Source organism: Trichechus manatus, unplaced genomic scaffold, assembly GCF_000243295.1.
Source record: "Trichechus manatus latirostris isolate Lorelei unplaced genomic scaffold, TriManLat1.0 scaffold00104, whole genome shotgun sequence".
Lineage (NCBI taxonomy): Eukaryota > Metazoa > Chordata > Mammalia > Sirenia > Trichechidae > Trichechus > Trichechus manatus.
The window spans coordinates 2298197-2310483 of record NW_004444040.1 but is presented as its reverse complement, the minus strand read 5'-3'; the positions used below and the strand labels follow the sequence as shown (position 1 = coordinate 2310483).

At 57.6% G+C, this 12287-nt stretch overlaps 1 protein-coding gene across 1 annotated transcript; it reads right to left on the bottom strand.

Annotated features, from left to right (window-relative positions):
* Positions 1-1349: 1349 nt before the first annotated feature.
* On the bottom strand, positions 1350-11168 carry CDC25B (cell division cycle 25B). The gene is made up of 16 exons (XM_004383029.3): positions 10860-11168; positions 9885-10012; positions 9203-9254; positions 7384-7425; positions 7198-7234; positions 6760-6882; positions 6531-6653; positions 6239-6373; positions 5744-5824; positions 5472-5657; positions 5160-5255; positions 4604-4666; positions 4334-4432; positions 3989-4122; positions 2848-2959; positions 1350-2708 (listed from the first exon to the last, which is right to left on the bottom strand). The coding sequence occupies exons 1-16, from the start codon at positions 11057-11059 to the stop codon at positions 2568-2570; spliced, it is 1752 nt and encodes a 583-aa protein (XP_004383086.1). The 5' UTR covers positions 11060-11168; the 3' UTR covers positions 1350-2567.
* Between the last annotated feature and the right edge of the window lie 1119 nt (positions 11169-12287).

Here is a 12287-nt window from a genome sequence, read left to right as displayed (position 1 = left end):
TGCAATATTTGTCTGCTGTGTGACCTGAGCCAAGTGAGTGCCCTTTCTGAGCATCCTGCTGCCTCCCTCCTCTGAAACCAGCAGGGAGGGGCTTTCACAGACCATCTGAGCACTCAAGGTGGAGCAGTAACAGTGTACAGGGCCACCCTCTCCCTCTCAGGATCTGCCCAGCTCTTTTCCCTTTTCTGGGGTAAGTCCCTTGACCCAAGTAAATGCTGGTCTTGGAGGTGTCAGTGGGGGGCAGGGGGAGAGCCTTCTGGAGGTTTCAGGGCCCCTCCCTCTCTGAGCAGAGGCCCAACACCCCAGACCATCAGAGCCCACCATGACTCCCCCACCCAACCTTTGTGCCCTTGCAGGGGCCTCTAGGGTATGAGTGAAGATCTAGCCTTAGGGCATAAGAGACTTGAAGGACAAGCTGGAAACAGGGCCACCGTCCTTTAGACTCAGCCTGGGTAACTGGAGTCCCCTCTGTTGCTCTGGTAGGAAGTAGCCTCCATTTTTCCATGTGCAAAATGGGGTGAAGAATCATTGCACCACCTATTTCAGACTGTAGATGAACTTCGAGCAAAGTAGGCATGATACCTGTGTGTGCAGGTTGTAGGCAAATGATTCCCCTTACAGTCACAGACAGCTCCCGTTGTGGGGGGTGGGGAGGGGATTTCCTCAGATGCCTGAGTTTGTGCCTGCTAAAGAGTTCTCAGGTTGCCCCTTTCCCACTCACTTGATCTTGAACTCAGCACTTCCTAGATGGTAGACCCTGTAATGGGTGCTGGGGATACTAAGAGGAAAGCCATTTCCTTGACAGGGCAGGGAAGCTTCAGCTAGGTGACATTTGAACTTGAGTCTTAAAGGAGTAAGAGATGGGGGAAAGTGTGCTCTTGTGAATGGTACAGGAGACATATTCCGCAACGAAATGTGAAGAACAAGGTGTGGGGGATTTACTTAAGCAAGAGGTGGAGGATGAGGCTGGGGAGGGCCCAGATCTTAAATTCCTTGGATGCCATGCCAGGAGTCTTAAGTTTATCCTGAGGGCAATGGGGAGCCATTGACAACTCTTAAGGAGTGACAGGGTTATACTTGCCTTGTTGGTGCAGAGTATAGGAAGGGTGAGCCCAGAGGTACTTGGGTAGCCATGTGAAAGGAAGCGGGGCAGGGCAGAGAGGCTGAATCCAAAGTCTCAACCAAGGAATGTCATCCAAGAGATGAAGACTTCAAGGGGAGGGCAGACGAGACCATGAGACCGCCTCCCCAGGAAGTGCCCCCCGCCCTCCACCATCAGGGTCTGCTGTGGTCTTGTCAAGGGAGCCCACCTGGGCACTTGGGTGGGGCTGCTATTCCCCGCTCCCACAGAATACAGTGCTGGCAACTTAACTTGGTCGGTGCTTTATTGAACCAAGGCCGTAACAGATGACTCATGTCAGGGCCTTTAAGCACAGCCCTTCCCACATCTTGAGATTCAGAATCCAGAGGTTGCTTCATCCTTGGTTTAGCTGCTTCCGTGCCATTTCCTCTTGAATACGTCCAAACCTTAAGTGTAAAGGTTTTTATCCACACAGACACACACATCCTCCTGCCACAGGCTGTCATGCTCACCTAAGTGCTTCCACCCAGCTTGTTTGTGTGCACATGTGTGCAAGACATTGTCCGTCCACCCCTCCATTCATCCGCCATCCATCCATCCATGACAAGAAAACAGCAGCAAATTCTGACCAGCCAGGCCCTGGGTTCACAGCAGTGGGGGCTGGGCTTTCAGCTGGCTCAGGATTCAGGCCTTAGCCCTCACTCTGGGAGGTCTCCCTAGGATATTAACATCCCTTTCAGAGGCAAGAGAAGGGGGAACTAAGTGGGTCATTAACGTTTGTGTCTCTAACCCCAGCCGGCTAGTGGGAGCCTAAACCTCAGCCTGAGAGAGACCAAAAAAAAAAAAAAAAAAACCAGAAAAACAAATCAAACGTAGGTTAACACTGAAACAGGAGACAGTAAGAACTTAAGTTTATGCTGTAGGTGTGTGCGTCGAGGGACAGGAAGGAAGAAAAGAGAAAGAGGGTAACAGCAGAAACAGCCCATGATTCCTGAGGAGGGGAGGCCCGTAAGTGCAGGGGCTGGAGTACGGACCCCCAGACGAGGGTGGAGAGTTCAGCTCTGGCCCGTTGAGGGGCCGTGGCTTTCCCCTAGCCTCAGCCAACATACAAACAAAGCCCCTAGAAAGAGGGGGGCTTTTCTGGACACAGGAAGACAAAGAGTTAATTCAAAGTAGGAAGAAAACAAGCAAAAAGGCTCCTGTTGGACACAAAATACTTCCTTTGAGCTGGTCTTAGCCCATCTTAACCCAGCAAGCTGGGCTCTTCTACAGGGGCTCGGGTGGGGGTGGGGAGCACCAGGACATGGAAAATGATTGGACTCAGACAAGGGGACAGGGCTGGGGGCAGACAGACATGACACCCTCACAGTCCTTTCCCTGGATAGCACCTGGGGCCTCCAGCAGGCCCTTAGCACCCCCGGCCCACTGAGCAGCAGGCTCGCAGGCCACCAGAGGTGAGGTGGGCAGGTGGGCCCTGTGCAGCTCCTCACTGGTCCTGCAGCCGGCTACAGAGCTCCCGCCGGCTCCGCTCCCCAGCCCAGCTGCGGGTCTTGAGGCGGAAGGTCTTCAGCTCATCCTTGAAGGCCTCATGGTTCATGGGCCGGTAGTCCTGGGGCTCACAGAAGGTCTAGGGCAGGATGGGAGGGGTCAGCCTACACCAGGAATAGGAGAGTCTAGGGCGACCCAGCCCCTCCTTCTTCCTCTCTCAGGGCAGCAGCTTGCCTGAGCCCTCTCCCTGCGGTTGAGCCCTCCCCCAGCCATGGTACCGGGTGCTGTGGGAAGAACTCCTTGTAGCCGCCTTTGAGGATATACATCTCGGGATAGTAGAGACTGGGATAGTCATTAGCAGCACGGTCTCGTTCCCGGATAAATCGGCACCTGGACCAGAATAGAGGGAGGGTCAGAGCTGGGCACACAGTGGGGGGCACATCAGGGGACTGTTCCCTGTGCCCCCTCCTTTGATGGCCCTGGGGACCCCCAGAAGGCTCCTGAGCACAGGAATGTCGGCCCAAAGAAAATTTTTATAAGACCAGTCTGGCTCCCGGATACAGAACAGGGTGGGGAGGTGAAATCAAGAGGGCTCTCTGTTCCTAGAAGGTGGTACACCATCTTGGTTAGAGGTAGGTGTGGCCTGGACTGGAGAGGAGGCAGCAGGAATGGAGAGATGTGGACAAAATCTAAGTGATACATTCAGGAGGCCTCCTGGACAAGACTTGGTGATAACAAGCTATAGGGAGAACCCAAGATCAGTGCCCAGTGACTGGTCCCAGTGTCTGGATGGAGGTGGTCCCATGTGCAGAGGTTGGGGATCCAGGAGGACAAGGAGGGCAGCAGCAATAAGGACCCTGGCACTAGAAGTCTGTAAGGAGCATCTAGGTGCAGACTGCCAGCTCCTGTGAGAGACCTGGGCCAGAGAGCAACTAGCAAATGGATGGCCCAGGTGGGACACCCCAGGAGTAGGATAGGAGAGCAGGCCAAGGTCAGGGCATTTAAGAATGAACTGAGACAGAGAAAAGAGAGAACAGTCTCAATGGAACAGTGAACAGCATTGAACTCTGGAGAGGGTGATTGTCACTGAGGACTGGGACAGGACCCTTGGATTTTGAGGAGGATGTTGCTGGAGATTTGGAACCCGATTATGTGGAGGTGGCAGCAACGGACAGAGTAGAATGTAGGCCTGTAGGGGAAGGATGGTGAGAGGGAAACAGGAGGAGGGTGCCGGGCACAGTGTATCAGGAGGGTACAGGGAATGGGGAGCGAGGTCATCTCAAGCCAACAGATGAGGCACAAGGCCCAGGCTGTGGAGAGGCTGGGCTCTTGGCCATCCCAAGGGCTCCAGCACCCAGAAGGCTAGGCAGGGAAGGTGGGGGGGTGGACAGGAGCTGGCGGGGCAGAGCTGGGACTCACATGCGGGGCCCACGCTCAGATGAGAATTCACAGTGGAAGATGAGGATGATTCTCTTGTCCAGGCTACAGGCTGTGATGGGGCTCTGCAGCAGGAAGTTCTCAGCATCCCGTTCCAGGGGGAGGTTCACAGCCGTCTGCAGACCAGCTAACCATCAGGCCACAATCGGGGCCCAGGAAGCAGACCCCTTCCCTTTGATTCCTGGGTGACCATATCACCATGGAACCTTGGGCAGGATCCCTCCCCCGTGAGAAAGTACACCCACCCTCCAACCATTCACCCTCTCTACAGAGGAACAACTGGACCGTGGTGGGTCTGCAGGGCCTCTCCCCATCACCCCTCCTCACCTTGATGTGGCCACCTTCATACTCGTAGGGGTATCTGCAGTCCACAATCACAAACCTCTCCACGATGTTGCTAAACTTGCCCGTCAACAGGGCCACCATCTGTAAGAGGCCACCAGGGTAGGTCTCAGCAGGTCAGGCTGGCAGCCAGGGGCTGGTCCCTACCCTGTCACTGACCTAGCACGCGCAGCCCTCAGGGAGAGTTAACAGCTCAACAGCAGTCCCCAATGCACCCCTGCCTGTGTCAGGCGCTGGCTGGCAGACCCCACTTACCGTTTCTGGTGAGATGTACTTGAGGTCTTGGTGTTTCCCATCCACAGTCTGTAGGAGAAAGGCCTGAAGGGAAGGGATGAGAATGAGAGAGAGGAAAGAGAAAGTGAAATTGGTAAGATTAGCAGCCCAGAAAGGAGGGAGTTTCATTCCTGAAGGCCAGAGGCCACACCTACTTTGGCCTTCAAATTCAGCTCTGGTTCCCATAGCAACTGAGAGATGTTTGATACCCAGGGAACAACCCTCCAAGGGGGAATGAAGGGGAGTAAAAGAGGCGCCAAGTCCCAGGGTGAGGCACTCCTCCTAGGTTCCAAACTAGACATTCGTTTGGAAAAGTCTTCCAAGGTTGAGACCCTGTCCGGGCCGGTCAGATCTGAAGTCGACTCAGGAGACTAAGCAGGCCTAGAGGGAGGAGGTTACGCAAGAGCAAAAGATGAAAAGATGCAAAGGACAAAGAAAAGTGACCTCTGGGGAGAGAGGGAGGAGCCCATATGTTCCCTGAGCGGGGGTCCGCAGTTGGGAAGGGTCGAACCTCCTGAGCAGCCCTGCCAACTGGTACCTTGGAGTAGTCCCCGATCAGCTCACGGTGGTCACTGTCCAAGATGTTCTTGATCTCATCATGACACAGAGACTTTGATCGGAGGACACGGGCTTTCTGGGAGGCAAGGCAGATGGGACCAGGAGTCAGGTGAAGCTGGTGCCCCCGTCCCTGCCACGGCTACCTGTGCCCCACCCTCTGTGGCAAGCCGGCCCAAGGAGGGCTCAGCAGGGTGGAGCTGGAAGATGGCAGCCCAGATGCATCCTGGAGGTGGATAGCGAGAGCCCTGGCCCAGCACAGGCCACCCACAGCCATCGGTAGGAAGGCACTCACAGGTTCCTCAGGCTCCTGCTGCTCCTCCTGATCCTCCGGCGGGGTCACACTCCTCCTCCGCTTGCTCTGTATGGGCATGTCCTTGTCCTGGGGCCGCTCCAGCCTCTTGAGGACAGGCCGGATGGCACTGCAGGGCATGGACGGAGAGCGGAAGAGCCGCTGGCACTTGCTGTACATGATGAGGTCCTGGGGTAGCAAGGCAGGGGTCAGAGTGCCCAGTGCCCCCCAATTCCACCCCTCTAAAATCTCAGGGGGCCACCCCAGAGGCCTACCTGCTCCCCTTCCTTTTCCGAGGTCTTGACCAGTGGGGCGCTAATGAGGCTCTCCATGCCTGGGGGTACTTCATCGTCGTCCTGGGGCCAAATCAGCAAAGATGTGGTGGTCAGATCCACAGGCACAGGCCAGACCCCTCAGGCCCCCAAATCCTCTCTGTCCCCCAACAAACCCGGCCCTGGCAGGCCTTCCTGCCCCTGCTAGCACCTCCACACAGGGCAACCCCCCACAACTGTGAAGCTGTGGGGAACCACTCACTGCTGGGGCTTGCACAGAGCATGGGTCGGGCGCCAGGTTTTCCTTCCACCCTGCCCATCCTCCCCACACTCCAGCACCAGTCACGTACTCTTCTCTGATTGGCCAGAGGCCAGGCCACAACTCAGGTACCTCAAATTCTTCTTCTGACATTGGGATGAGGTCATACATAGTCTTACTGTGGGAGGACCACTGTCCTCTTTTGGGAGATCCCAGGGAGCTGGAGGGGGCCTGTTTACCTTTAGGTCACTCTCTAGGATGTCCACAAATCCATCGTCTTCCTCAGCAGCCCCCTCCATGGGGGTCAGGGAGGAGCGGTGTCGGGGCAGGGGGCTCAGGTCTCCTACTTCCATCTTCTCTTCAGGGCTGAGGCACTGCCCAGCGATGAAACAGACCCAGCCCGCTCAGGGCTGCAGTGCCCAGCCCCAGCCTTCCCAGGAAAGGTTCCCGACTGCCCCCACTTCAACCCCCTCGGTCTCAGGATCACCCTTCCCTCCCCTGGGCTGCAAGGGGTCAGCCCTTCTGGCGTACCATCAGGTCAGGGGCTGAGTTTGGCCTCTGGGCAAAGGCTTCTCGGCGGCTGGCCCACTCAGCCATAGCCTGGGCATGGCTGGGAAATGCTGGCTTCCGTGGCATCTTGAAGACAGATCCATTCTGTGGGCAAGATGAGGTGGGGGACAGTCATCAAATGCCATTGAGTCACCTCAGTGCTTCTCCTTCTCTCCCTGAAGTTCTCCCTTCTGGCCTTCCAGAAACGTACATTCTCCTTGTCTTCCCCCGAGCTACTGGCAGCTCTGCTGCCCATCTTGCTCCTCCTCCAGCTGTCTGGTGCTTGGGTGTTGGTGATGTTCCGGAGCACAGGGCTGTGGCCCAGAAGTCTCACCTAGACAGCAGGGTAGGCAGGTACTGAGGCTGCGTTCTCTGGTGCCAGGCCAGGGCCTGCCTTCTCCCACCCCTCCTCAGCATGTCCATCTGCCTCTGGACCCCATCTCCCACAGCCAGGCCAGGGATGCCTGGCCACTTCAAGTCCACCCTCTGGGAAGTGACCTGGGGGGACCCTCATCGTCATCTTGGGTCCAAATCAGCAAAGATGTGCTGCTCATACCCACAGGCACAGGCCAGTCCCCTCAGGCCCCAAATCCTCCCGTTCAGCCTTCCCTCCCGCCCCTCCCCATGCCTGGCCTCAGACAGCACTCACCGGCATGGACTGAATGCGTCTGATGGATAACTGCTCACTGCAGACCGAAATGGGGACAGGTCAGGGCTAGGAGAGTAGGGCGCAGGGACTCAGAGCACCCAGCATGCCGCTCCCCCAGAGGGCTCTATACACTCCCTTGGGAGCGCCTGACCTGGACCCTCTCCATGCCACCCTGGGACCACTTACCTTCGAATGACTCGGCTGGCTGCCTGGATGGCCTGTTCAAACCTAGGGGAGAGAGGGGGGTCCCATGCAGCCCATCTTCCTTTAGCCCACCTCCCACCCCCAGCATCAGGTCCCAGACCACAATGCCTGGGGACAGGAATGAGAGTAAGGGCCAATGGAAATGGGGGGTAGGAAGAATGCCGACTCCCAGCAGTCCTAGGTATTGGGGAGGGGAGATGAGAGGCAGCCTAGGACTTTAAAGCCACCCTAAATGGAAGAGGGTCCAGAGAACAGCCGTGGTGGAGACAGCTGGGGCCAGTCGCAGGGTCACTGAGGCGTCACCAAGGCAACAGTCTCGCCAGCTTGCCCGCAGGCTTTCCACCTGTATGCAAATCGCCTCAGTGGGGCCATATGGCCGCCAGGAAAAGCATCCATCCATCCCTCGGATGACAGGCCCAGCACACGACAATGCGGGAGTCTCCAGGGCCTGGATGCCAACAAGGCTGGGCTTCCATCCCTTTGGCCTGCCCCCCACTCCAGGACAAGGCCTGGTTTAATGTTCCCCTGGATCAGCCCCAATCTGCCACGCCAGACCCCCTAGTGACAAATGCACTGGGTCACATCCTCTCCTCCCTCCTATGGAATTTTCCAGGACCCAGCCTTAGTCCCACCCCTCCTCCTGCCTTAGAAGAGGCCAAGGAATTCCGACAGATGTTCCTTTTGAGGCTAGGGTACAAGCTTTCTGTACATAGGCCCCGCCTCCCGGCTATGTTAGTGGAGACCACCTGCCACGCGGGGCTTTTGTGCATCTATGCACACACACACACAAACACACACACACACCAGCCTCCTTCTGAGGAACTTTGTGTAACCGTCAAAACAGGTGCAGAGGTGGGGGAGGGAGGGAGACACTCAGGGCTAAAGTGTCAGAGGGATGGCCCCTAGGTGGAGGCTGTGCCCAGCAGCCCTGGCATCAGAGATCTTCAATTTTATTTGTTTGGTTTCCAATCAGCACCTGGGTCTCAGGGGTAAAGCAGGTCCAGCTTTGACTGTGCTTCCACCAAAACCTAACCTGCAGCCTCCACCCTCACCCGCAGCCCCGCCCAACTCTGTTTCCTGTTTGTGAACCAACCCTGCAGCCCAGCCCAGTCTGATAAAAGGCAATGAAGGAAAGACAGCCATTGCCCTGAACTCAAAGCTATAGTTCCCAGCCCACGCTGGGGATGCCCAGCTGTCCCCACTGATGGCTGGCAGCTGCTCCTGCTGCTTGAGCCCTAACAGCTGGACAGAACAGCTGTACTTTGGAAGGCACTACCCATGCCCCACTACCAAAGGGGAGAGGTCTGTCCAGGGAAGAGCCCTACTCCCTCTCACAAAGGCCCTGGTCCAAGGGTTGGCCAGAGGGCCAAGAGTCACTGAAGCCAGATATTGCTGATGGCCAAACTAGCCTGTAGGCAAGTGTGTTTTGTTTGCCCTAGAGCAAGTTAACAAAATGAAATTAGTTGGGTCACATTTTAAAGTTGTGATATTTCACAGAAATAATCTGTATAGGCATCAAACAAGATGGAACATGCACTGGGCCCATGCTCCCACATGACAAGGGTGGCTGGAGTCACTGTCCCCACCACCCTTGGCCCTGAGCCCACTCCCAGCTGGCTCCCATGAGCGCAGACCCTTCTCTCAGATGGGGGCAGAATCCTGGAACCTGAGATGGTCCCTGAGTTCCCCCATATGTGGGTCCTGTGGAGTTGGTCACTTCTCCCCAGTGAGTTTATGCTAGAACTGGGATTCCCAAGGCAAGAGCCGACTCCTTGGTGTGGGGTATCCATTCTCTACTCACGTCTGTTCTGCCATCTGGGAGTCCATGGGGCTGGGGGAGTCCATGCAGAGACCTGGAGGGACAGAACAGTTTGGTTTGAAAGTAGTGACATTTCCTGCGCTCTTTCCCTACCACGTACCAACCGTATTCAAAGAAGAAAAAACAACCAACCTGTTTCTATTTAAGATCTTGACACATTAAAAAAAAAAAACCAAAAACCATCCATGGACCCAAAGGGCTGACACATTGTCCTCCAAACTGCACAGGGTCCCCGGGCCTGTTTATTATGAAAATCTCTCTGCGTGCTGCTAAACCGCAACCCTTGCTAAGCATTTTTCTCGAACAGACTTAAAATCATTTGCTCTAGAAGCAAATTATTCCTTTCAAGGAAAAAGCTATAGCTTCAGGTAAGAGAAGGTTATACAAAGATCAGCTTTCAGCCCTGAATGCCTCCCAGGTGGGGCTGTGGTTCAGGGCCCTTAGCGTCTGGTTTGACATCTCTCCTTAGAGCCCCACCCTGTCTGGGCTGGGTATGGGGAGCACCACCAGAGGTCTGTCTTCCTTTCAGACGAGTGGGCAGGAGGGGAGGCTCCGGAGCCCACCAGGTGATGGGAAAGATATTATTCTGACAGGCAGGGAGGTTGGGAGATTCAGGCAGCCCCCTCAAACTCTTGGGGCCCTTGGGGACCTCCCTGGGCCTTACCTGCATCAGAAGCTTCAGAAGACTCAGACGACAGGGAGGACTCGGACGCCCGTCGGGACAGGGATAGGCGCATCAGCCGGCTGTGGCTGTGGAAGAGCACGCTCCCTACCTGACTCTTTGGGGTCTCGCTGGGAAAGCAGCAGGGGCCAGAGAAGGAAAAAGGTAAATGTGGGGCTCAGGGGCTGGCTACCCGTGTTCCAGCCCACCACCCACCTCTGAAAGGCCAATCAGCCTCTGCACTGTCCCAGGGAGGCAGCTCCTTCCCTGAGGGAACGACAGAGGTAGGACACCACACCAAGAACGTGGGTATATCAAGGGCAGCCTACTTTCTTCCCAGACCAAGGCAGGCTTATCCTACAGTGGCCCTATGTCTCCGGTTTGTGTGGTTGGTTTAGGAAGGGTCCTCCTGGGTGTAGCGGGAGGAGATCCCAGGGCCAGAGCAAGAAGGCCGAGCGGGCGGGGTCAGCCTGGGGAATGGATAGGCAGCAAAGGAGCAGAGGCCCTAGGCTTTCCCTAAACTCTCCAGGTCCCCACCCATCCACATGCCTTTCTGAGACCTGCGTCTCTACTGCCGCTAGAGCAACCCAGCCTGAACCATGCAGGTCTGCTCACGAAGCAGGAGTGGCCTTTAATCGCCTTACCCCGGAGCCCCGGGCAGAACTGGGATGGGGTCGGGGTGGGAAACAAGACCAAGGAGATGGGAAGACCGGACTGCTCTGCCACCCCAAATTCCCTCGCCAGGTTTGGGATTCCCCGCAGGGGCAGAGATTAGGGAGACAGCGTGGTGGGGGCACAATGCAGGAGAAGGAGAAGGAGGGACCGAGAACAGGTCACCTGGAGTATGTGAGCTGCAGCGCTCCGGCCTCCCCACACCATCTTTTGGATTCAGCTTCCAGGCCGGGCTCCCCAGGAGGCCTGGGACCACACCTCAACCCAAGCCTCTCACCCCACCTCCAGCCTCGTGAGGCGCCCTACCTGCCAAGCCCGGCGAGGTCGTGCATGGTCTGGGTGAGGTTGGTGACCGGCGAGGAAGCGGCCGCACGCTCCGGGGACCCCAGGAAGCCGCGAGCTCCCAGCCGGAGGCCCGAGAGGTGACCTGGACGCTCGGCGCCACCACGCACGCCGGTGGGGCTGAGACCCGAGCTTGGCTCGGGCTCCAGCTGGGGCGTCTCCATCGTGGCGGGGTCGCAGGAGGCTGGTTGGAAGGCCGGGGGCTGGGACGCCAGCAGACGCCGGGCACAGCTGGCCGAGACGAGGGAGGGCACCGGCCCAGAGGGAAGGGGAGGGAGGGAGGGAGGGAGAGCAACGGGGCCGGGAGCGAGGGAGTCGGGGAGGGTGGGGAGGGGTGCAGGGACGCAGGAACCAGCCACCAGTCCGGGAAGCCTCTGGCTGCAGCTGCCACTTCCACCTCCTTATATATTCGAAAAATAACAGCGGCCGCGCCGCCGGACGCCGCCAATCCGGGCCCGGGTTGGCGGAGGGCGGGGCCGGCCCGGCCCGCCCCACCGACTCCCAGGCTCTGGGTGGGGCGGGTAGAATTGGGTTTTGTCCTAAACCCTCTGCCCCCTACTCCAGCCTGGGCGCTAAGATCCTGGCCTCTCGAATTCCGCCTCTCTCGGGACGTGGTCCGGAGCTACACATCTCCAGCGGAGAGGACCCCGGAGGAAGCAAAAGACCCCTAGGGGTGGTCTCCGAAGGGCCCTCGGCGATTTAACCAGTAGGCACCTTGAAGAGGCCCAATCGGCTCAAAGAGTTTGCCCAACACGGCTGCGCTCAGCGGTCTGTGTTCGCTATCCCATTTTACAGACGCGAACGTTGAGGTGTGGAGAGATTAATTAACCTGTCCAAGGTCACTCGGTTGCGCAAGTGGTGGAGCCGACTGACATTCGCATCCAGGTGCCGCAACTTCCCTGCCCTCACGACTGGCAGCGCCGACCGGTCCCCAAGTGTAATTCTCACGTGGAACCCCTGCGCAGGACGTGGAGGCGGTGTTGGGGGGTGAACACAGAACTGATGGGCGCTTCCAGGGACGCCCAGGTTAGACGTGACCCCAAGGGGCCAATTTTCTCCCGCAGCCTGACAGGAGGCGCAAATGGTTGGACTGCCGAGGGTTTTGGCGGCGGGGGCACAGCTCAGGTAGGCAAGAGCTGCAGCCCTGCACCCTTTTCCGTGTGGCCTCGGCCATCCAGGCCCGGGGCGCTGTGGACTCACTGAGCGGGGGAAGTGGGATGGTGGAAGTGAAGGACCGGCAGTGGGTGGGCTGGCGGACTTGGGGAGGCAGGGGGAAGACCCCAGTCCCCCCTGTGAGGAAAGGCCAGGATGGGCACAGGGGACCTTTCCTTCTCTCAACATTTTGCTCAGCTTCTGTGCTGTACCAGGCGCTGTGCTGCACGCTGGGCAGGG